The sequence below is a fragment of the Podarcis filfolensis genome (assembly GCF_964270895.1).
Source record: "Podarcis filfolensis genome assembly, chromosome: Z".
NCBI lineage: Eukaryota > Metazoa > Chordata > Lepidosauria > Squamata > Lacertidae > Podarcis > Podarcis filfolensis.
In genome coordinates this window covers 22,220,203-22,245,950 of record NC_139617.1, presented here as the reverse complement: position 1 = coordinate 22,245,950, position 25,748 = coordinate 22,220,203, and the positions used below count along the sequence as shown (strand labels likewise).

Sequence of the window (25,748 nt, the reverse complement as noted above, 5' to 3'; positions counted from 1 at the left end):
GTTAGGATCAAATGAGGTTTCCCCAGCTTTGGGAAAGCACTGCCGGGGTTCTGGTAACACTCCAGATCCCTCACACTGCCTTCCCAAAGGAGGATAAAATGGACAGATTTTAATAATCTTTTAAGCCAATATGTGGCACGCCTAAATGGAACTTCTCAATTATGAATCTTCGTAATTTTGTACCACTTCAGCTCTGATCCTGTGCCAGATCCCCACATTGCTGCAAAACAAGGTGCCAGCTCTAGGGCTCTGGCAGGTCCTAGAGCCCGTCTTTCCTTCCCCATCTTCCGGCTTTGGAAGGGCAGTGTGAGGTTTTCCGGATGTGGTCAGAGCCCTGGCAGTGACTTGCCAGAGCCCGGGCAGTGCCTTCACTGAGGGATGCAACAGCACCATTTTATGACAGATCGTGATAGGAACAGAAAATGGACTTAATGAAATGGCGCCTGGTGTACAACATTGTGATATGTTACCAGCTAAATATTGCGATATACCAAGATCATAAACCTTTAGTTTAAGATATGGTTAGATATTGTATAGTACAGATAGTTTTTTTACATCAGCATATTTTCTCTTAAAATAAAAATAAAAATTAAACAACAGGGGAAGGAGTGATTTAATTTTTTTAAACTTAGAAGCAAATAATCGCAGTTTATTGTTCCACGCCACTAGCAGCAGCTTCTAAGTTAGCTCCGGCTGAGGGCAGTGGCTGTTCAAAAGGCAGAGCTGGGCAGCAACCTGCAGGGTTTGGGGGAGGTGGGGCAAGGGTCCCAGTGAAGGTGTGTAGGGCAGTTAAATAAAGAAACCAAAGCTAGGATGAAATGAGGTTTCCCCAGCTTTGGGAAAGCACTGCCGGGGTTCTGGTAACACCCCAAATCCCTCACACTGCCTACCCAAAGGGGGATAAAATGAACAGATTTTAATAATCTTTTAAGCCAATATGTGGCACGCCTAAATGGAACTTCTCAATTATGAATCTTCGTAATTTTGTACCACTTCAGCTCAGATCCCTGTGCTGGATCCCCGCATTGCAGCAAAACAAGGTGCCAGCTCTAGGGCTCTGGCAGGTCCTAGAGCCCGTCTTTCCTTCCCTATCTTCCGGCCTTGGAAGGGCAGTGTGAGGTTTTCCGGATGTGGTCAGAGCCCTGGCAGTGACTTGCCAGAGCCCGGGCAGTGCCTTCACTGAGGGATGCAACAGCACCATTTTATGACAGATCGTGATAGGAACAGAAAATGGACTTAATGAAATGGCGCCTAGTGTACAACATTGTGACATGTTACCAGCTATACATCACAATATACTGAGATCACAAACTTTTACTTTAACATATGGTTACATTTTTCATAGTACAGATAGTTTTTTAAATCAGCACATTTTCTCTTAAATTAAAAATTAAAGTTAAACAGGGGAAGGAGTGATTTAATTTTTTTAAACTTAGAAGCAAATAATCGCAGTTTATTGTTCCACGGCACTAGCAGCAACTTCTGAGTTAGTTCCGGCTGAGGGCAGTGGCTGTTCAAAAGGCAGAGCTAGGCAGCAACCTGGAGGGTCTAGGGGAGGTGGGGCAAGGGTCCCAGTGAAGGTGTGTAGGGCAGTTAAATAAAGAAACCAAAGCTAGGATCAAATGAGGTTTCCCCAGCTTTGGGAAAGCACTGCCGGGGTTCTGGTAACACCCCAAATCCCTCACACTGCCTACCCAAAGGGGGATAAAATGAACAGATTTTAATAATCTTTTAAGCCAATATGTGGCATGCCTAAATGGAACTTCTCAATTATGAATCTTCACAATTTTGTACCACTTCAGCTCAGATCCCTGTGCTGGATCCCCGCATTGCAGCAAAACAAGGTGCCAGCTCTAGGGCTCTGGCAGGTCCTAGAGCCCGTCTTTCCTTCCCTAGCTTCCGGCTTTGGAAGGGCAGTGTGAGGCTACCCGGATGTGGTCAAAGCCCTGGCAGTGACTTGCCAGAGCCCGGGCACTGCCTTCACTGAGGGATGCAACAGCACCATTTTATGACAGATCGTGATAGGAACAGAAAATGGATTTAATGAAATGGCGCCTGGTGTACAACATTGTGATATGTTACCAGCTAAACATCACGATATACTGAGATCACAAACTTTTACTTTAACATATGGTTACATATTTTATAGTACAGATAGTTTTTTTTACATCAGCACATTTTCTCTTAAATTAAAAATTAAAATTAAACAACAGGGGAAGGGTTGATTTGATTTTTTTAAACTTAGAAGCAAATAATCACAGTTTATTTTTCCACGGCACTAGCAGCAGCTTCTGAGTTAGTTCCGGCTGAGGGCAGTGGCTGTTCAAAAGGCAGAGCTGGGCAGCAACCTGCAGGGTTTGGGGGAGGTGGGGCAAGGGTCCCAGTGAAGGTGTGTAGGGCAGTTAAATAAAGAAAACAAAGCTAGGATCAAATGAGGTTTTCCCACCTTTGGGAAAGCACTGCCGGGGTTCTGGTAACACTCCAGATCCCTCACACTGCCTTCCCAAAGGAGGATAAAATGGACAGATTTTAATAATCTTTTAGGCCAATATGTAGCACGCCTAAATGGAACTTCTCAATTATGAATCTTAACAATTTTGTACCACTTCAGCTCAGATCCCTGTGCTGGATCCCCGCATTGCAGCAAAACAAGGTGCCAGCTCTAGGGCTCTGGCAGGTCCTAGAGCCCGTCTTTCCTTCCCTATCTTCCGGCTTTGGAAGGGCAGTGTGAGGCTTCCCGGATGTGGTCAGAGCCCTGGCAGTGACTTGCCAGAGCCCGGGCACTGCCTTCACTGAGGAATGCAACAGCACCATTTTATGACAGATCGTGATAGGAACAGAAAATGGACTTAATGAAATGGCGCCTGGTGTACAACATTGTGATATGTTATCAGCTAAACATCGCGATATACTGAGATCACAAACTTGTACTTTAACATATGGTTACATGTTTCATAGTACAGATAGTTTTTTTACATCAGCACATTTTCTCTTAAATTAAAACTGTCGAAGTAATTAAACAACAGGGGAAGGTTTAATTCAATTTCTTTAAACTTAGAAGCAAATAATCACAGTTTATTGTTCCACGGCACTAGCAGCAGCTTCTGAGTTAGCCTCTGAGTTCTGAGCTTCTGAGTTATGACAGATGGGAGACCTCTGGGGTACAGCATCCCAAAGTTAGGTAACCAGCCCTCCACACATTTCCCCCCACATTCAGCTGAGTGGAGACTCAGATTTTGTCACCCAGCATCCTGCCCTGACAAACCATACACTAGCACCAAAAGGAATAATCACAGTTTATTGTTCCACGCCACTAGCAGCAGCTTCTAAGTTAGCTCCGGCTGAGGGCAGTGGCTGTTCAAAAGGCAGAGCTGTGCAGCAGCCTGGAGGTTTTAGAGGAGGTGGGGCAAGGGTTCCAGTGAAGGTGTGTAGAGCATTTAAATAAAGAAACCAAAGCTAGGATCAAATGAGGTTTTCCAACCTTTGGGAAAGCACTGCCGGGGTTATGGAAACAGCCCAGATTCCTCACACTGCCTCCCCAAAGGGGGATAAAATGGACAGATTTTAATAATCTTTTAAGCCAATATGTGGCACGCCTAAATGTAACTTCTCAATTATGAATCTTCACAATTTTGTGCCACTTCAGCTCAGATCCCTGTACTGGATCCCCGCATTGCAGCAAAACAAGGTGCCAGCTCTGGGGCTGTGGCAGGTCCTAGAGCCCGTCTTTCCTTCCCCATCTTCCGGCTTTGGAAGGGCAGTGTGAGGCTTCCCGGATGTGGTCAGAGCCCTGGCAGTGACTTGCCAGAGCCCGGGCACTGCCTTCACTGAGGAATGCAACAGCACCATTTTATGACAGATCGTGATAGGAACAGAAAATGGACTTAATGAAATGGCGCCTGGTGTACGACATTGTGACATGTTACCAGCTAAACATCACAATATACTGAGATCACAAACTTTTACTATAACATAAGGTTACATATTTTAGAGTACAGATAGTTTTTTAACATCAGCACATTTTCTCTTAAATTAAAAATTAAAATTAAACAACAGGGGAAGGGTTGATTTAATTTTTTTAAACTTAGAAGCAAATAATCGCAGTTTATTGTTCCACGCCACTAGCAGCAGCTTCTGAGTTAGTTCCGGCTGAGGGCAGTGGCTATTCAAAAGGCAGAGCTAGGCAGCAACCTGGAGGGTCTAGGGGAGGTGGGGCAAGGGTCCCAGTGAAGGTGTGTAGGGCAGTTAAATAAAGAAAACAAAGCTAGGATCAAATGAGGTTTTCCAACCTTTGGGAAAGCACTGCCGGGGTTCTGGTAACACCCAGATCCCTCACACTGCCTCCCCAAAGGGGGATAAAATGGACAGACTTTAATAATCTTTTAAGCCAATATGTGGCACGCCTAAATGGAACTTCTCAATTATGAATCTTCACAATTTTGTGCCACTTCAGCTGAGATCCCTGTGCCGGATCCCCGCATTGCAGCAAAACAAGGTGCCAGCTCTAGGGCTCTGGCAGGTCCTAGAGCCCGTCTTTCCGTCCCTATCTTCCGGCTTTGGAAGGGCAGTGTGAGGCTTCCCGGATGTGGTCAGAGCCCTGGCAGTGACTTGCCAGAGCCCGGGCACTGCCTTCACTGAGGAATGCAACAGCACCATTTTATGACGAATCATGATGGGAACAGATAATGGACTTAATGAAATGGTGGCTGCTCGATGCGATGTATTGTTTTCAACATCGTGATATGTTACTAGCTAAACATCGCAATATACCAAGAAAACATGAAGTCTCAAAAAAGGACAGCATCAAGTGGATGTCAACAGGGTAATATCCTTGCAATGGCTTCTACTGAGGGGTCTAAAGTTTACAAATTTTTATTTACCTTTAAAATATTGTTACAAGTGATATTTTATAGTAAAAATGTCAAAGTAATTAGTTGCCTAGATATCAAATGTAAGGTGAGATAGACATAAACACACACACACACAAACAGGAGAACAGGAATAATGGACTGGAAACAGAATTAAGTATCTCAAGAGTATTATACTCTACAGGAAAAGCAGATCCTACAGGCAATGTATTCTCTCATATATGAAGTTCTGCTAACTGAAGAGGCATGCAGATTCACAAACTGAAAGAACATCCTACATAAACAGAGTTCAGAAGATAAAGGGTCTTAACATCGGATATAACACATGGTCTAAAATAAGAATGGAGCTATGTTGAGGGGAACGGGGCAATATCCCACCATGTTCTACTCCATAGGAGTCTAAAACAGATTCCAAGGAAGCTCCAGCTAAAGGCAGAAGCTGTTCAGAAGGCAAAACTTGGCAGAAACTGGGGGGGGGGGCTTTAGGGAGATGAGGTAAGCGCCTCAGTGCAGGGGTGTAGGGACGTAAATAAACCAAAGCTGTGATAGTATGAGTTTTACCCAGTACAGTGGTACCTCAGGTTAAGTACTTAATTCATTCCAGAGGTCCGTACTTAACCTGAAACTGTTCTTAACCTGAAGCACCACTTTAGCTAAAGTTCTTAACCTGAAGCACCACTCCCACTGCTGTCACGCTGCCAGAGCATGATTTCTGTTCTCATCCTGAAGCAAAGTTCTTAACCTGAAGTACTATTTCTGGGTTAGCGGAGTCTGTAACCTAAAGTGCATGTAACCTGAAGCGTATGTAAACCCTTGCACCGCCCTCCCAAAGACATATAAAAAGGAACGACAGCTGACTCTGAGAAAGCAGCTCCAGGACTCAGCATGGTCCTAGAGCCCTTCTTCCTTTACCAAAGCTGGGCAAGCTATGACTAGGAGGGTTGTGCCAGGGCTCTGAGAAGGCGGTGCTAGAGCTCTGACACAGCCCTGCCTTCCCTGAGCCCTCCCACCGCCTTTACTGATGTGGTGTAACATTTAGAAGATCCACTTGGTGGCGACAAATATTGGCCTCGCTCAAGGTATCAGGTAATGGCAGATTACAGACAAAATATACTTCATATAATGTCGGCAGGTGTGGGTTCAATGTTTGGCGCCCCAAGTGGATCTTCATAATTTGACATCACCTCAGCTTGGTACAATGCCTGGTTTTCAACATCATGATATTTTATTGGCTGATACGTTATCAGTTTAACATCAAGATATACCAATATCACACTATATCTGAAATAAGGGCGGAATTATTTGGAGGAGAAGAGCAGGGGCAAAACTAGGCTTTATTTCTTCTGGGTCAAAGACCCAGTTTGGCACACACCCCACACACATCTGTGATCACATACACACACACAGGCTGGAGCCTCAATAGCCCCCCTCTGTAGGCTTTACATGGGGCCAAAAACTGGTTAGCCCCTGTTACTACTCATGGGGTATTAAATTTATAATTTTTTACTTACCTTTAACATATTTTTGCAATTGTTTTTTATGGTACATATAATTCTTAAATCAGCACATTTTCTCTAATATTAAAACTGCAGAAGTAATTAGTAGCATAGATATCAAAAGTAAGGTGAAAGATGGTTCCCTGGTAGACAGGATGCAGGCACAGAAACACACACAAAAATATATTTTTAACTCAAAAGCAAATAATCCATGTTTATTCTTCCACAGCACAAGCAGACCATTGGCAGATTCCAAGAAAGCTGGAGCTGAGGGCAACAGCTGTTCAACAGACAAGACTGGGGAGCAACTTGGGGGCCATTTGGGAGGCAAGGGGGAAAGGACTTTCTTCTCTTATGAGTTCCCTGGCTTTGGGAAGGCAGTGCCAGCCTTATCTCCTTCCCAAAGCGGGGCGGGGGGACAGGTGAACAATTACTAGGGTTTTGATGGTTAAATATTTACAAAATCCACTTGGAGGTGCCAAATATCGGTCTGTACTGGCGCACTTTGTGACAGATTACAAATGGACTAGACAAAATATACTTCTTAAAATGGCGGCCAGAGCAAGACCAATATTTGGCGCCACCAAGTGGAATTTCTTAATTTTGCACCAGCTCAGTGCCCTGTACAAAAATACTGCTGGCACCACTTCAGCCCTGCAGTGGATCAAGGCACTTGTTCCAGGGCTCCAAGAGGGTCCTAAAGCCCTTCCACTAGCTGCACAAGTGCTTACTGGGCTTTGGCAGGAGGACTCTGGGACATGGCCAGAGCCCTTGCACCATCTTTCCAAAGTCAGGTAAGCTGTCCCTCACCTTTCTGGGGTCTGTACTGGGAAATTTGTGGCTTTACACATTTTCCCCCCATATACGGGATCCTTCTACACATTCAGCTGAGTGGGGCCCCAAATTTTGTCTCCCAGTGTCCTGTCCTGACACAGTGACAGACAAATATATACTTGCAGCAAAATAAATAGTGGGTCCACAGTTCATAAGCATATGCTCCACTCTGCCACCTACTTCTGTTCTTGAAACACTAACTAATTGGTGGGCAATAAGCCTGAGGCAAAGGGATATGCACAATAAAGATCCACCCTTAATGTTGGCTTGGTGGTATTAGCAGCACTGAAGTGATCAGTCTTCATAAACCCCCTTGACATGAGAGAGAGTAGTAGGTTAAAATGAGATAAGGCGGTGGCTCTTCAGAGGTAACAAAACAGCAGCCCCTAAAAGCCACCAGATGCAGGCGACCTCATTTCTCAGAAATTGTCATTAGAAATATGACAATTAAGCAAAGTAGTTCAGTCGTACCTTTTTGTATGATTAAGAACTTATGGCATCACATGTTTCATCACTAGGGGCGCAGTTGGGATTTTTGGGCTGGCTGAAATAGTATAGAACTATGTAGAAATGAGAGCAGGAATAATGGACTGGAATCAGTGCTAAGTATCTCAGAAGTATGATACCCTACAAGAAAAGGAGATCGCTACAGGCAATGTATTCTATCATATATGAGGTTCTGCCGATTGAAAAGGCATCAAGATTGACAAACTGAAATGAGCATCCTACATAAACATAGTTCAGACGCTAAATCCACTGCAATGAAGGCTGGGCAATGTTTGGTTTTCAACATTATAATGTGTCAACAGCTAAACACTGTGATATGCCAATATAACATGATGTTGAAATAAGGGTGGGACTATGTAGAGGCAGGGCAACATTTTTCCCAACATTAAAACTACAGATGCAATTAGTAGCATAGATATCAAAATAAGGTGAGAGAGTGCTCTCTAATAGTCAAACAGGAGACTCAGACAGACACACACAGAGAGATAGAGAGAGAGAGAGGAGAAGGGAGGAAATAGGCTTAAACAACAATGCAAGGCTTATTTTTATTTTCTTAACCTCATAAGTAAATAACACCAGTTCTTTCTTCCATGGGACTAGCGGTGGCTTCCAAGCGAGTCATGGCTCTTGGTGAGTCCAGGGTCCTAAGGTCCCAGTGCAGGGGGTGCAAGGGAAAGTAAATAAAAAAATGGACAGTGAAGGAATCCCACACTGCATTTATTTATTCCCCCATTTCCACACACACACCTGAGCAAAACTCAATCATATGAAGGTGGGGCCATGGCTCTGTTGGCATCCCAGAGCACGGGGCTCTAAGAAGGAGGTGACAGCTCCGCACCATGTGCAGGAAAACTGCTGGATTCCGCATTGCAGCAAAACAAGGTGCCAGGTTCTGAAAAGCAGCTCCAGGGCTCTGGCAGGTCCTAGAGCCCGTCTTTCCTTCCCTAGCTTCCGGCTTTGGAAGGGCAGTGTGAGGCTACCCGGATGTGGTCAAAGCCCTGGCAGTGACTTGCCAGAGCCCGGGCACTGCCTTCACTGAGGGATGCAACAGCACCATTTTATGACAGATCGTGATAGGAACAGAAAATGGATTTAATGAAATGGCGCCTGGTGTACAACATTGTGATATGTTACCAGCTAAACATCACGATATACTGAGATCACAAACTTTTACTTTAACATATGGTTACATATTTTATAGTACAGATAGTTTTTTTTACATCAGCACATTTTCTCTTAAATTAAAAATTAAAATTAAACAACAGGGGAAGGGTTGATTTGATTTTTTTAAACTTAGAAGCAAATAATCACAGTTTATTTTTCCACGGCACTAGCAGCAGCTTCTGAGTTAGTTCCGGCTGAGGACAGTGGCTGTTCAAAAGGCAGAGCTGGGCAGCAACCTGCAGGGTTTGGGGGAGGTGGGGCAAGGGTCCCAGTGAAGGTGTGTAGGGCAGTTAAATAAAGAAACCAAAGCTAGGATGAAATGAGGTTTCCCCAGCTTTGGGAAAGCACTGCCGGGGTTCTGGTAACACCCAGATCCCTCACACTGCCTCCCCAAAGGGGGATAAAATGCACAGATTTTAATAATCTTTTAGGCCAATATGTAGCACGCCTAAATGGAACTTCTCAATTATGAATCTTAACAATTTTGTACCACTTCAGCTCAGATCCCTGTGCTGGATCCCCGCATTGCAGCAAAACAAGGTGCCAGCTCTAGGGCTTTGGCAGGTCCTAGAGCCCGTCTTTCCTTCCCTATCTTCCGGCTTTGGAAGGGCAGTGTGAGGCTTCCCGGATGTGGTCAGAGCCCTGGCAGTGACTTGCCAGAGCCCGGGCACTGCCTTCACTGAGGAATGCAACAGCACCATTTTATGACAGATCGTGATAGGAACAGAAAATGGACTTAATGAAATGGCGCCTGGTGTACAACATTGTGATGTGTTATCAGCTAAACATCGCGATATACTGAGATCACAAACTTGTACTTTAACATATGGTTACATTTTTCATAGTACAGATAGTTTTTTTACATCAGCACATTTTCTCTTAAATTAAAACTGTCGAAGTAATTAAACAACAGGGGAAGGTTTAATTCATTTTTTTAAAACTTAGAAGCAAATAATCACAGTTTATTGTTCCACGGCACTAGCAGCAGCTTCTGAGTTAGCCTCTGAGTTCTGAGCTTCTGAGTTATGACAGATGGGAGACCTCTGGGGTACAGCATCCCAAAGTTAGGTAACCAGCCCTCCACACATTTCCCCCCACATTCAGCTGAGTGGAGACTCAGATTTTGTCACCCAGCATCCTGCCCTGACAAACCATACACTAGCACCAAAAGGAATAATCACAGTTTATTGTTCCACGCCACTAGCAGCAGCTTCTAAGTTAGCGCCGGCTGAGGGCAGTGGCTGTTCAAAAGGCAGAGCTGGGCAGCAGCCTGGAGGGTTTAGAGGAGGTGGGGCAAGGGTCCCAGTGAAGGTGTGTAGAGCAGTTAAATAAAGATACCAAAGCTAGGATCAAATGAGGTTTTCCCAGCTTTGGGAAAGCAATGTCGGGGTTCTGGAAACAGCCCAGATCCCTCACACTGCCTCCCCAAAGGGGGATAAAATGGACAGATTTTAATAATCTTTTAAGCCAATGTGTGGCACGCCTAAATGGAACTTCTCAATTATGAATTTTCACAATTTTGTGCCACTTCAGCCGAGATCCCTGTGCCGGATCCCCGCATTGCAGCAAAACAAGGTGCCAGCTCTAGGGCTCTGGCAGGTCCTAGAGCCCGTCTTTCCTTCCCCATCTTCCGGCTTTGGAAGGGCAGTGTGAGGCTTCCCGGATGTGGTCAGAGCCCTGGCAGTGACTTGCCAGAGCCCGGGCACTGCCTTCACTGAGGGATGCAACAGCACCATTTTATGACAGATCATGATAGGAACAGAAAATGGACTTAATGAAATGGCGCCTGGTGTACAACATCGTGATATGTTACCAGCTAAACATCACGATATACCAAGATCACAACTGCCTCAGAGCCCTTGCACTGTATTCCTAAATTCAGGTAAGCAGCCCTCCACCTTGCTGCCACCCCATTCTGGGGATTTGTGGCTTTACGTATCCCCCCCCCCCCATTATGGGGATTACAGTTTATTTTTCCACAGAACTAGCATGGCCCTGCCTGCAGAGAGAGCCCAACGGAGGAGCAAGAAAGAGGGAAAGAAGTTCCTAGCAAGAACCGTAAGGCATCTCGCACTGGCATCTCCCTCATATCGTACCAGCCTGGTGCCTGGTGCTTAAAACAAGAAGCTCATGGTATCTATATTACTAAGGAAAGTTCCCCAGTAGGCTGCTTTCTTGAGTGCCTGCTCTTGTGGTTTGCTGCCCTCTGCAGGACGCAGGGGACAGTTGAGGCAGCAGGAACCACAAGAGAAGTGATGACCAGCTTCACAGACCGGCTCTGACACTGATTTTTTTGACATACCACATGCACACATTGTTATGTATATCACCACATGGAGTATGATGATCTAATGTTGAACTCCCCCTCTCCACTGCCCTGGAAACTTCCACAGCCCTTGTGCTACTAGGGATGTTGGAGAAAATCTGTTCCGTTCACTTTTAATGGAGAATCTCGCTAACCCACACTTCCTGAATCAATACAAGAACCAAAATGCAGCCATCCTTTGAAATTCACGTCTCCAGATTTTGCAATGCAGTTCTCCAGCCAACAAATCACTTTTGTTCATTTTCATTCATACACACACACACACACACACATACACACACACACACACACTGCTATATCATGAAAAATATCAAAGTGGTTTACAATAATATCTATATAGTATAAAACCACATAAAATTATAAGCTTTTCTGAAAGATGCATAAGGTTAGCTGAGCAGAACTGATTAAGGACTGATTTAGGAGGCACCTGTTGAATCTCTATTGGCAGAGTATTCCACAGCATTGGGTGGATGTGTACAAAATGTCGTATACCACGTGTACCAAAATGCTGAGGTAATGTGCACATAAAAAGGGAGATTCATGGAAAAAAACATACAAAATGCATTGTAGTGGTAAAATTGCTTTCCAAGATGTATATATTAAGATACATTTCCACTAAATGCTGATGAATTTTCATGAAGTGTGTGTGTGTATCTCACAGACTGATGTGGAAATATGAATAACTGAATTTAAGATTTTTTAAAACAAAACAAAACAGGAGAAGCTGAGAGAAGCCAAAATGTACATATTCACCCAGTTCTGGGCCCTACTGAAGTCAGAATCCTGATGTCAGTAGACACAAAAAGTAAGAGCATGGCTCTGAAGACTGTTCAGAAACTTCAGCTGGTGCAGAATTCAGCGGCCAGGTTGTGGGCAGGATGGTTTGAGCTTATAACACCAATTGCAATACCTCAAGGACCGCCTCTCCCCATATGACCTACCCAGACCTTTAGATCACCTTTTGAGGCCCTCTCCTCCAAGAGAGGTCCAGAGGGTGGCAGCATGAGAACAGGCCTTTTCTGTAGTGGCTCCCTGCTTGTGGAATGGCCTTCCCAGGGAGGCTCACCTCACGCTCTCATTACATATCTTTCCTCTTCTCAGACTCTGGCTAGTTAAACAATCTCTTAAACTGTGCAGGAGAGTTATTGATTTGTTTGTTTGTTACTATGCTATGTATTTTTGCCTTTTAATATTGTAAACTGCCCTGTGATCCTCAGATGAAGGGTAGTATAGTAAGTAAGTAAGTAAGTAAGTAAGTAAGTAAGTAAGTAAATAATAACTGTGCCCTGCACATTACCTTTCCACAGGCAATTGCTCTGGCTGTTTCTGCTGCTTCAAGCTCTGATAATGGAAGTGAACCAGGATGAAAGGAAAGTTGTGCATGACCCAAAAAGACGATACAGTGGTACCTTGGGTTACAGACACTTCAGGTTACAGACGCTTCAGGTTACAGACTCCACTAACCCAGAAACAGTACCTCGGGTTAAGAACTTTGCTTCAGGATGAGAAAAGAAATCGCGTGTCGGCGAAACAGCAGCAGCAGGAGGCCCCTTTAGCTAAGGTGGTACCTCAGGTTGAGAACAGTTTCAGGTTAAGAACGGACCTCCAGAAAGAATTAAGTTCTTAACCCGATGTACCACTGCACCTCTTTTGCATAAAATGTCCATGTGTGTGGACACACATATATTAGGGTTGCCATATTTCATAAAGTTAAAATCTGGACAGGAAAGTTGTTGAGCTTTTTTTTTTTTTTGCCTAAAGTTGAGTTTTGTTTTGTTGCATGCAAAATTTCCCAAAGAATTTTTTTGCCTGGACACTGCTTGGGGTTGCGGTATTCCAGATATGTCCAGATGCATGGCATTCCTAATACACACACACACACACACAAACACACACACCCTGCAAATTTTAATATGATATAATTTAAATATGTAAACACACCTTACTGTAACAGGGAAAACTGTGTCTGGGTGAGCTGTGTCTTTATTTATATATTTATTAAATTTCTACAGGAAATTGCTGCAGGAGATTGTAGGATATGGTGACTTCAAGCTGCTGCAAACACCCTTTGGATCATCATTGCTGCAACTGCCCAACACCAGGTCACATAGGAAGCTGCCTTAAGGTTAGTCAGACTCCTGGCCCATCCAGGTCAGTACTGTCTACACTGATTGGAAGTGTCTGTCCAGGGTTTCAGAGGAGTCTTAACCAGCTCCATCTGGAGATGCCAGGGACTCAAACTGTGACATTCTACCATGTTCTCTGCCACTGAGCTACCACCTTTCTTCAACCAGGAGGTACACAGGAAACTGCTTTACATATTCAGACTGTTGGGCCATCTAGCTCCATATCATCTACACCAGGTATAGGAAACTTATGGCCTTCTGTATGTTGTCAGACTACATCACCCCTGACCACTGGACATTGTGCCTGGGGCTGGTGAGAATTCAGCTGTAACAAGTTTTGGAGGTGCACAAGGTCCACGTCCCTGGTATCCACTGACTGCTGGAAGCTCTCCAGGATTTTAGACATGGGAGATACTGGGGGTTGAACTTGAGACCTTCTATCTGCAGAGCATTTGCTCAACCACTAAGCTATTGATCATAAAACACTAGACCGAGAGTTCCACTTAATCCTGGAATTGACTCTGCCAGGCTACTCTCTACTTCAAACATAAGCAGGAAGCCAGTGCACAAAGAAGGACATGTCACTTGGCTCTCATTTTTGCACCATCTTCACCAACCTAGTGACTTTCAGCTCTTTTGGATTCCAACTCCCAATAGCCCCAGGCAGCATGCGGCTGGTTGGTGAAGCCTGGCCTAGCACCTCAAGCATCAGAAAGCTCTTAAGATCTACATAGGGGTGTAGGGGCATTCCGTCCAGAACCTGAAATTGTCTCTGTTTCGAGCCCAGATTAGGCTCTTTGACTGTAAGCCTGGGTCACCCTGATGCTGTGGGTGTTTTCCCATATTGCAACAGGAAGCCAACAGAAATGGCGCAATGTGGTGGTTATTGCTAAGAACTTGAGATCAGAAGTACCATGTCATAGTTCAAATCTTGCCATAGCCATGCATTCGCTAGGCCTTTGACAGTTTCAGCCCCAGAGTAGTAACAATGCTCCCTCTGTTTGAGTGTCTTCACCTATGCAGTCAAAAGCAGCCCAATAAGAGTGGGGAATCAGCCAACTAGGGGAAGCCCTGAAGTTTGCATAAGTGCAAAAATATATTTGGGGGTGGGCCTAAAGGGAAGGAAACCCCTGAAACAGTCCAACAAGGACTGAACATATTAAGTAGCCACATAATATTGGGTTATTTTATTTTTTAGGTGGGGTGGGGAGAGAGGAGAAAAATCAGGAGGAGGAATTGAATGGAGTGTCTGGAACAGGAGAACTCCTCCATACAGCAATATTTTGATTATAATGGCTAGTTGTGAGAGGCATATATTAGTTCTTATGCATGCGAAGGGAATACAGTACAGTGGTACCTTGGGTTACATACGCTTCAGGTTACAGATTCCGCTAACCCAGAAATAGTACCTTGGGTTAAGAACTTTGCTTCAGGATGAGAACAGAAATTGTGCAACGGCGGCGCAGCAGCAGGAGGCCCCATTAGCTAAAGTGGTGCTTCAGGTTAAGAACAGTTTCAGGTTAAGAACAGACTTCCAGAACGAATTAAGTTCTTAACCCGAGGTACCACTGTACAGATAATGAAAGCTCTTTTATCAATGTTCGCCACCCTGTTCTTATATCTTTTTGATACAGATGTGGAATTGTTATTATTAAAATAATTTGTTTTCAAGACTGAAAAGTGACTTGAGAAGTGAGGAAAATCCTCACCTTTACAGGAAAATCATATAATGATAAATTTTGCTTCTTTTGCAATTGGAGAACTGTGTAGCTGAAGAAAAAGGAGAAGAGTCTGACTGAGATTACCAATTGTGCAACATAGTAAAAAGGAAAGGGGGGGCAAATCCCCCAACATATACACCTATGTAATTACTGTATTCTGCTAACCAAACACTGTGGAGAATTGTAAAAGCACTGAATCGCAAGACATTCCATCAATAGCTTTTAAAGTTTCCATGACAAATCCTGCCCTATAGCAATAAGCCAAATGACTGTGAGCTAAAGGCCATTTCAAAGGCAAAGTTCCTCTCATAAGGCACACACTGCCCACTGGCAAGCAGCAGCTTTCTGCTGTTTCAGACAGGTGACATTCCTAGTCTTACCGGGAGATGTAGAGGATGGAACCTGGGACCTCCTGGTTACAAATCAGATGCTCTGCCACTGAGCCTGTAGATCTTCTCTGGGCCTAATGAACTGCAGTGAAGGGGTGTTGTGCATTTGGCTCTGGGATAACTAACTCAATGGTAGTGCATATGCTCTCCTCCCATATGCATGTCTCAGGCCAGGTCATCCTTGCATAGGGATGGGTGGGAAATTGGATTTAGTCTGCATTTAAAGGCGAACCTACCAAATCCACTCTTCCTGACAAACCAGAACACAACCATATTTCTAAATGCACACTACCTCAAATTTTTCAGTAGAGTACCACAAGTAACACGTAAAACAATGCATTTATAAAGTCTGCATCAAAGTGCATACATTAGTGAAAACAGCATGCAAAAATGCATTATAATGGGAGAAGTTGCTTTGCAATAATTTACATTAGCAAGATTTGCAATGGTCTCTCCCAGCCCAACCTGGAGATGCCGGGGACCGAACCTGGGACCTTCTGCATGCAAGGCAGATGCTCTGCCACCAGTCAGCTTCTGTATATGGAGCATGTGTGTGTTTGTGATACTATTTCATCCTTCACACAATACATTAAAAATAATGGTCTCAGGTTCCAACCTCAGGTTCCAACCCCAGAACCTCTAGCTAAAAAATCTGAGGTGCCAGGGCTGTGAAAGATAGATGACAGTTGAAGTAGGCAATTCTGGAATAGATAGCTGGGTTTACTGCACAACAGCTTCTTCTACCTGTCATGAGCCCAATGGTGTTATTGCACCAGAGACCAATTTGGCCAAAGAATCAAGTGTCTAGGAAAATATTTCCCAAAGAAATCCAATACAGAATCCCTCTCTCAATTGCCAAAAAAACCCTACTATTGTTGCAATTTAAAAACATATATATGGGGTGTGGGGAAAGCCAACCAATACTTCTACTAAATTCATAAGGAAATGAAGAAATACTGCAAGAAACTGGATTTCGGCTGAACCAAGCAAAAGAAACCCAAAACACCACATGTTTTACCTTGGCTTTCAGGGGTGTCACTGGAGACCTTTCTTTCTCCCTCTCAATTGCCTTTGGCACTGACGCCACCCTCAGGGGCTCCATTTTCCAGCAACCCTTTTGTTTCTGCCACAAGTGGGCAAGAAGAACCAGCTTGCTCCTTCTTCTCTCATCAATCTGTTGGTCCTGTGCATTGTTGGCCCCGAGGAATAGCTATGCTGGAGAGCAATTGCAGACGGCCCTGTCCAATCTCCTGGCCCTCGTGCGGCTGAGCGGAGATTTACCTGTCAAACGCCTCCACCCCACCCCACCCCACCTTCTTTATCCTTGGGCTTCTCTTGATTTCCCAATGGCCTCTTGCTTGGTGGCTCTAGCAGTGCAGTGTCTCACCTTTCACCCGGAGTAAAAGGACAACTCCTTGGTCGGTTTGTTTTAGTTAGGGCTAAAAACTGCCTGGAATGTAGTGAGGCAGAGCAATAAGGTTGCTGTCCTGCCATAGGCAACTTTTTGCTCTATCTCACTCCTTGTTGTCCACACCAGGGAAAGTACCTTGATGACGAGGGTGCCTGTTGATGAGGGAAGCAGCTGAAATGGCACAAGCAAAATTTTTTCCCTGCAAACTAGTCATCGGTTGCTTTTCCCTCCACAAAGGAGGGGAAAAAATATGTCTACAAGAGTCAGTGGTTGCTTAGTGGGGAAAAATTAGTCCTTGTTAAATTCAGCATCATTTTAATGCAAATGTTTCATAATATGCATATGCTTGTATGCACTTTGTCTAATATACACATTTTGGAAAGCGGTGTAACTTCATACAATCCATTTGTGTATATTGTTTTCATGGGTACATTCATTTTTATGCTCACTCTCCCCCAAAATGTGCATAATGGAGTACTGAATTGCTAAAAAGGAAGGAAGGAAGGAAGGAAGGAAGGAAGGAAGGAAGGAAGGAAGGAAGGAAGGTGTGAATTGTGAACAATGTCTGTTTTCTTGTTTCATGTATTGTTTTGGAAAGTGAAGATTAGGTATAGATTCATCTTTAAATGCAAACTAAATTGAGTTTCTCCCTCATCCCTATGGGAGAGACAGTGTGGACAGACAATTGGATTCAGATATGGAAGATGTGAATTCACTGGGGTTTCCCCAAAGATAATGCAGTTCCCTAGTCTCCATTTGTAAAAAAGGGGAAATGGTGGTTTACAGGTTTGGCAGGAGAACAAAACTATGAAGCAGATATTGAGAACTTGTGGTCTGTCTTATGTTTGTTTGTTTGTTTGTTTGTTTGTTTGTTTATAAAGGCATTATAAAGGGTGCCCCCAAAGTAGGTATACAGTTGAATAAATGAAATTCATCACAACAGGTTATATGGGTACACATTAGTGGCACACAACAAAGTGGCAGTTAAATTTCAGGTTGGTAGTTGGAAAGAACAGTGGAGTCAGATAAAAGGATTATTTTTCTTTACTGATACTGTGACTGATGACAGTGAACATGAGTCAAGAACAAAGAAAGTGGATTCTAAAGCAGTATACCTACCTAGGGGCCACCCTGTATGCTACCATATGATGAATCAGGATAGTGTACAATGATAAAACACAATGAAAAGCAGTACAAAACGATGGTTAAAATGACTGGCTACTTGTTGGTCTTCATCTCCCATCAGCCTCACCCAGCATGACTGATAGCCAAGGAAGACTGGAGCTGGAGCTCAGCAACATCTGTAGTGCCCACAGGTCCCCACCTCTGCTGCAAAGCATTCAGTGGTGTTGTCAGAACATGACTTTGGGGCAGATGTCCAAGGCCCCACTCAGCAATTTTGCAGTAAGTGAAGTAACACAAATTTCCATCCAAGGACCTTTCTAATCCAGAAAAGACTGGTGTTTTATTGCAGGAGAATTCTGCAACATATGGTTGACATAATATTAGTGCATGGGTGGTGAGTTTATTCTGTTTTTGTTGGTTCTGCAATGTTTCCCTGTTGTTAACACATTATTGCTGCCTGTCCAGGGGGGCTACGGCAAAACAAAAGCAGGACATAAATAAACCAGTTATGGATTTTGGCAGGAAGTTACAGGATATGCAATGACTGGATGTCAGGTGTGCAGCGGGTAAGAGCAGGGCTTCAAAAGAACAAGCAGCCACTTAGAGTGGGCTGCTGATTGCTCCTTTGCTGGCAAAAGGTGTGCTCCCAATGGGCCATAGGAGCATGCCTTGCTCAAGGAGTGGAAAGCAGTTTAGAATCAATATAAACTGCTTCTCCTTCTTAGACTGCTCTTTGAAACCACAGTGTGCTGCTCATTTCAACCTCCAGTTTTTGAGGCTTGCAAAGGGCTTTGTGAGCCATTTCCCGCTGCTCCTTTCAACCCCTGAAATTAGGCTGACAACGCCCCTTGCACTGTGGTTTCCGAGTTTGGGGATCCCACGCAAAGGATTTTAACAGGTGGGGAGTACAACCCAGCTGTCAATCCTGTGATATCATATTGACACAATGTGATTGAGAAATAGGTTGCCTCACCTGCCTGTCAAAGCTGGCACCCAGAGTAAAAACCCCCAAACTGATTTATTGTCTCTGCATTTGCTAGCATAATCCTCTGTGTCTTAGAATAATAGAATTGTAGAGTTAGGAGGGACACCTAGTCCAACCCCCCACAATACAGGAATAAATTGTATATCCCAGTGATATTCTGAATATGCAACATATTAGTGTTTTGATGTATTTTGTTATCACTTTGTTGTTTTATTGCTTTGTGTGGTCCCAATTTTTAAAAATGTAAGAAAGAGAACAGAAAAGAATTGCAGCCAATTTTTATTTTAATTAGGACAGCCTTGTTGTTATTTCACAATCTTTTGTAAATTTACAAAATTGAACGTACCCATTTCATTATAGGACTGCCCTATTGCAGATCACCATGCCACACTGAAACTTTCTTAAATGATTCATTTATTTACTTATTGTATTTATAAACCACCCAGTTTGAAAATATTGTAGTATTGTACAAAAAAAGAAATAAAAAACTAAATGCTGCTACAACAATAAGAATACATTAAATCCCTCTGCAAAATCAGCATGAAAAATATCCAAAAATGCTACCCCTAAAAAGTCTGACTATATATATATATATATATATATATATATATATGGCACTTGAAAGAACAAAATGTTGATACCATTCTGATTTTGGGTGTTGGTGTGTTCCAAAGTGCAGGTGCAACTTACACCTGCTCCAGTTAATTCTTAAACAGGCTATGTGAAACCCACACAAATGGCTTATATTTGGATGTTATCCCTGAACTGTTACAAGTTAGAACCTTCTGTACACTGAAGGGTAAATTTTGTTGCTTTGTGGTAAACCCAAAATAAGGCTGTTATGTCAAAAATAGAAAGGGAAAAAAATCGCAGGTACACCTGCAAAGCCTCTGGCCTTCTGTCTCCTTCCTGAAAATTATGTCAAATACAAAGGGCACACTTCGCCGGCTGTTTCACACTCACAAGGTCAGCTGAAAAGAGTGCGAGGGGCACATGAATAAGCAGCTTCCTAAGCATGAGACAAATGAAGAGAATCCTGCTGGATCATATTAGGGACCAATCTAGGGCAGTATTTTCTTTCCTAAAGTGGTCAATTGGACACATCCCTTAAGTAGGGCAAGAAGGCAGTACGTTTGTTTGTTTGTTTGTTTGTTTGTTTGTTTGTTTGTTTGTTGCATTTATGTCCCATCATTTCCCCCAAGGAGCTCAAGGAAACATAAATGGTTCTCCCCCCTCCTCATTTAAACCACAACAACAACCCTGTGAGGTCAGTTAGGCTGAAACACAGTTACTGGGCGCAAGATCACCGAGTGAGCTTAACAGCTGAATAGGGATTTGAACCCTCATCACCCAGGTACCTAGTCTGATACTCTAACCATTACACCACACTGGCTCTCAACAGCCCCTCTTCCATTGCTGGCCCTATCATTAAGCAACTGCCTCAGGTGGTAGTTGCGGTTATTCCTCCTGAGCCCCCAGCTGTTGCTACATGGCCTCTCCAGGGCTCACTAATCTGGCCCTGCTGCCTCAGGTGCGGTGGACAATGCTGCCCCACCAAAATAAGATTCAACTGCCAGCCCAGTTGGCTCTGAAATGTGGAATTAGGAGGGGGCACCATCTTGTCCTTCACCTCATGCAGCAACATTTCTGATCTTCAGTAACTGCCATGTGTCATACTGCCTTTGTGGTCGGCCATCATGGCTAACAGCCACTGGCAAGTGGAAGCTGCCATAAAATATTGCAATATATCCCCTCAGGGACAGGGATTTTTTTTTTCCTGTCAAGGACTGCATTCTTCATAAATTATCTGTCAGGGGCCATGCTGATAGTGGGCAGGGCAGAAGTCAGCGTGTGTGTGGGGGGGTGTCATTATCTGTCCTCTCTCCCTTACTCTTTCAGCTTTTCTCTGCCATCCTACACTCCACTTTGCCTTCATTGAAACTGGGGCAGGCCCACCAATAAAGTGGGTTGAAGCACCTACCTCAGGCGGTGGAAAAACAAAGGACATTTTCCCACCTGCCCCACTGCTCCCACCAGTGCCAGAAACCACCCCCCCCACTTCTTGCCAGTGAGAGGGAGGCATTCTGGTGCAGTGTTGCCCCTCATCTTCCCCCCTCCTGTATCACTCTAACAACTACATCATAGAGGCTGTCTTCTGGCATCTAAATTCATAATCGGATGGAGAATTTTAAAGCATTTGATAGCAATGAGGAAGGCAAATATAAAAAGCAACCTCCCCCGCCCCCCGTGCTGACTGAATGCTCCATAAAGAAAAATTTTTTTAGATAGAGAAATTGGCTATGTGAGCAAAAGGTTCCTAGCAGAGCCAACTTAAATGCCCCTTTCCTCATTGTTTGTTTGTTTATGTGCCTATCTGGACCAGAGAGCTATATCTTCAGTACAATGGTAACCACAGTGTTGAATTCAGGGAGTGTTGCTGTAAAATATTGCACCAAAGGAGACTCAGGAAACACTGATGATGATGCAGGCACTTTATTTAGAGTTAACTTTCTCTCTCTTTTTACTGGCAGAGTTCCAGGTCCCTTAACACAATTGCATGATCACATACCGAAACTGAACTTTGGAGCACCCTTATATGAAGGTTTAAAATTACTCCAGCCAGGGTTGGCATCAGTTTTGAGAGGTCCCCTGGTGTCAGGGAGGGACCTAAGATGAGGCAGGCATTGGGAGTCATAATGGGCAAGCCAGTGGTCAGGGACTGAGGAGCAAACCAGAGGCAGGATCTAATAAGCAGTAGAAAGTGAGGACTAAAAAATAATAATAACCAAGGATGGAATCCCAAGCCCAGGAGCCAAATATAGGCCTCTAGTTCTTTCTGCTTAGTCCTTAGTTAACCCTAGTTGTGGGCAGGGTTGGTGAGGTCTCACAGGTCCCATTTAACACCCAGGCTGCCATGCTAAGCATCCTCAGGCTGCTGGATGTAGCCACCCTTTCAATTCCTTTTCTGATTAGAGCATTTATTATCACAGGCAGGCTCACTGATGTGCCACCTGTGAGTGCAAGGGTCCCTCTGAGTTGCCTCTCGCTGCTCAGAAAGCCTCTGAGCCCCAGCTCCCCTTTCTCTGTGTGACAGCTCACCTGCAGAAAAGTTCTGCTGAATTTGAAAGCCTGTCACAATTTTGTGACCTTTTGGTCTGTCCTAATAAACATTATTTGCCCAACAGTGGAGTTGGGAATTTTCCCTCAAGCTGACATTAATACCACAGTCCCTTTGAGGGTTAATAAAAAAATTGTAAAAGTGGCTGTCCATACAGTGATTTTAGGTGTTTATCAGTGAAGTAAATAAATAGGCTTGGATTGTTTCTCAGTGCCATTACAGGCTTTAAGAACCTGCTGCTGTGGTTTTTGTTTATATCAAGTGAATCTATGGTTTATGCACAATTACAGACCTTTACTTAAGTCAATTAATTTTCTCCCCCTAAAACAATAAATTCATATGCTTTGTTAAGTAAAGCTGGAGCTAGACAGGGTTAAAAGCAGTTACACACATACACACATATATTTCTTTCCCCCCAATATTGGATTTTGGTCAAATACATTTTCAGATTTTTTGAAGCTTTAGGGGGAAAACAATGAACCTGTTTACTGGAATAAAAAGGTGGGAATTGTATACCACACATTATAACTCACAACCCCTTTCTAACTACCTTCCTTTTTCTTGGGGGGGAAATAACATTATACAGTAATATTATTGCATCCCAAATGTATTTGAATGCTCCACCTTGTGGCAGTTTGGAACAAGTGCAACTATACTCCATTCATCAATTCTGAGACTTGTATGAATTCAAGTCTGTGTAGCCCAAGCGTAGGAGCCAATTCTTGGGGGCTGAGGTTCCTTTGGCCCCTCCAATAAAATATTTGAGGGGGCCAGTCCCTGCAGAGTTTATGGGCATTGCCATTCAAATGGGGTGTGTGCACCACATCTTGTGTCGATTATGTGGGGCAGGGCTTATCTGCCCCTCAATATTTTATTCAAGTTGGCAACCCTGAACCCAAGACTTGCTTTTCTATATGAATATAGAATTTGTTGCTGAAGTCAATGAGGTATGAAAATTGCCTGCATAAAGTAGTTATAAGAAATATTTCATCCAATGAAATCAATGTACAAGAGATTGAGGACAAACAGGGAAATACCTTCATACAACACATAAACCTGCCCAGGTATTAAGATCATCAGGAGAAACCCTGTTGGCAGTGCCACCACCCTTCATAGTTCAAAGGGTGAGAGAGAAATTCAATTCAATTTGCATTTGAATGAGAACCTACCTAATTCACACTCACTGATAGATAGCTGCAAACCAAAATGCATTTGAATGAGAACCTACCTAATTCACACTCTCTGATAGATAGCTGCAAACCAAAATGCAACTATCTATCAAAATTTGAACTTATCCAAATGTTGTGATGCAGTTCGTCCATCCCTGGATCATGGGCATAGCCAGGGTGTGTGTGTGGAGGGGCAGCTCCCCCCATCAAGTAAAACAATAGAAATACTTAACTAACTGACCAATCATGTCGGTTCTGCCCCCCCTAACAAAAGTCTGCCCATGCTCTGAATAGCTTCCCCATTTACTTTGATGAACCCGATTGCTCTAAGTGAACTGAGGTAAAGGTAAAGGGACCCCTGACCATTAGGTCCAGTCATGACCGACTCTGGGGTTGCGGCGCTCATCTCGCTTTATTGGCCGAGGGAGCCGGCATACAGCTTCTGGGTCATGTGGCCAGCATGATTAAGCCGCTTCTGGCGAACCAGAGCAGCACACGGAAATGCCGTTTACCTTCCCACCGGAGTGGTACCTATTTATCTACTTGCACTTTGGATGTGCTTTCGAACTGCTAGGTTGGCAGGAGCAGGGACCAAGCAACGGGAGCTCACCCCGTCGTGGAGATTCGAACTGCCGACCTCCTGATCGGCAAGTCCTAGGCTCTGTGGTTTAACCCACAGCGCCACCCGTGTCCAAGCCACTTTAAAATAGGACAACCCCATATGCATATCCAGAAGCCCCCCCCCCCCCAGAAACACTCTTATTGGAGTACTGGGGTGAACTGATCAGCCCTTATCTTCCACCCCAAAAAATAATATTTGAGACATCCTTGTTTGATGGCTCCTGAGAGCTGGGGACTGGAGCACTGACAACCCCAGGAAGCCATGGCAGCTTTATTTACTTAGTGCGGAGAGAAATATTATGGCTAGGAAACAATTATCGCATTGAAATATCATTCCCTCTGTTTGCCTTTTCATTGCCCTCTCATGCAATATTGAGTTACTAATTAATGTGGCATGGCACTGTACTGGATTGGAGGCAATCGTTTTTCTATGGTATTCTTTAAGTTGCATTATGCTCTTCTCAAGATGGCGCCGAGGTAAGACGCTCTTATCGGAGCTCAAAGAAATCTTTTAGCTAAATGCCTTTGTTGCTGGCTCTTCTCCTTCTTTTGGATTTTATTTCCTCTCACTACTTCGTATCTTATCTTCCTCGGTGCCGGGACTTAATGAAGTTAGTGAAGTTTTAACAAAGGCTCTCAGACATTCCCTTCCGGGCTCTAAGGCACTCCCTTTGACTCCGCGTGACAAACTTATTCCAAGGATTTTGAAGGACTTCTAATGGGCTTTTAACCCTAAAAACTACAAATTCATAAAACCACAAATTTCTCCCACCACCTTCAATTTCGTGGACCCCCAAACATCTCAGTTGTTTTAACAAACTGAGAAGAAGGGGGGGATACTGCAAAGGAGTGCTCTAATTGGACCCAGTTTTTAAACTCCTCGCAGCAGCCCACCTAGGACGGAATGAAAATTGAACGAGATTGCGACCTGAGAACTTTAATACTTTATCACTCTATCTAGAAGTCTGATCTCATTGATTTAAGAAGAATCTGCAATGAGAAGAACCAAAAGACTCAGGTGTCTTGACACAGAAACTGACGCAGAGCCCTCTGGTTTCAAACAGAGTAATCTAGATAAGTATCTGCTACCTCAAAAACAGCACATATCTCCTCCCAAAAACTCCCTCAACTCTTTACATGGAAAGACAGTTGAAGAGATATCCCTAGGAATAAACGAGGACAAGGCTACTACTCCCATAACCGAGGCACAAGTACTAATTGATAGAAAGGTGGAGCTGCTGGAGGAATGCTGCCTACTGACTGCTCAAACAGTTCAAAAAATCTTTGAACAATTACAAAACATCTTCAAGAAGCTGGATAACCCAGATGAAAGGAGGCAACTCACTCCCTTTTTGCCATCCTTAACAAGCCCTGGAGATAAACAGAACAAATGCAAATTTATACCTCTAAACCAGCCAAAAATCAGAGGAAGCCCCCCTCACTCAGTCAACTTGATACTGAGGCCATGTGAGATTGTTCTCCACATTTTTCCATACAGAGGGCCCCTACCTTACTGGGAGTCATCCTTCTGGGCCAGACATCATCTAAATCTGCTCCTAGGCCTTGAGGGGGGAAGGATTGACTTAAAAGCAGTCAAGAGGCTCACTAACGATGGATATTCCAAAAAAATACTACTAAGATTTGGTAGTCAAAGAATCCCAACCGAAATCTTAAGGGAAAAGGCTCATTTAGCCCAGAAAGGAATTATTCCACGTCGACACTTTGAAGATATATCACTCAGACCATTGATTGCACCTAAAAGACAGAACAAGATGAACAAGGCCATTCCAACAGAAGCCGATATCTGCCCTACTCCCGTGGAAGAACCCAGTAGATGGGAGAAACCGCCGCCAGCTACCCGGGAAATCACGCAAGAAAAATCCAAACT

The 25,748-nt window shown here is 43.9% G+C and overlaps 1 protein-coding gene across 5 annotated transcripts in view; it reads left to right on the top strand.

Annotated features, from left to right (window-relative positions):
* The first annotated feature begins 10,563 nt into the window (after positions 1-10,563).
* The window catches only part of LOC310754314 (uncharacterized protein), a 72,581-nt gene continuing 57,396 nt past the window's right edge, over positions 10,564-25,748 (top strand). For 3 of the 5 annotated variants that reach the window (XM_083596154.1, XM_083596155.1, XM_083596156.1), the window contains exons 1-2: positions 10,564-10,751; positions 18,089-18,246. In XM_083596154.1, coding sequence (XP_083452280.1) covers positions 10,619-10,751; positions 18,089-18,246 — 291 coding nt within the window. In that variant the 5' untranslated portion in view covers positions 10,564-10,618. Of the gene's footprint in view, positions 10,752-10,851; positions 11,032-13,207; positions 13,321-18,088; positions 19,445-25,748 lie in introns of those variants that run through there. The other 2 variants (XR_014543704.1, XR_014543705.1) reach the window with 2 other exon arrangements.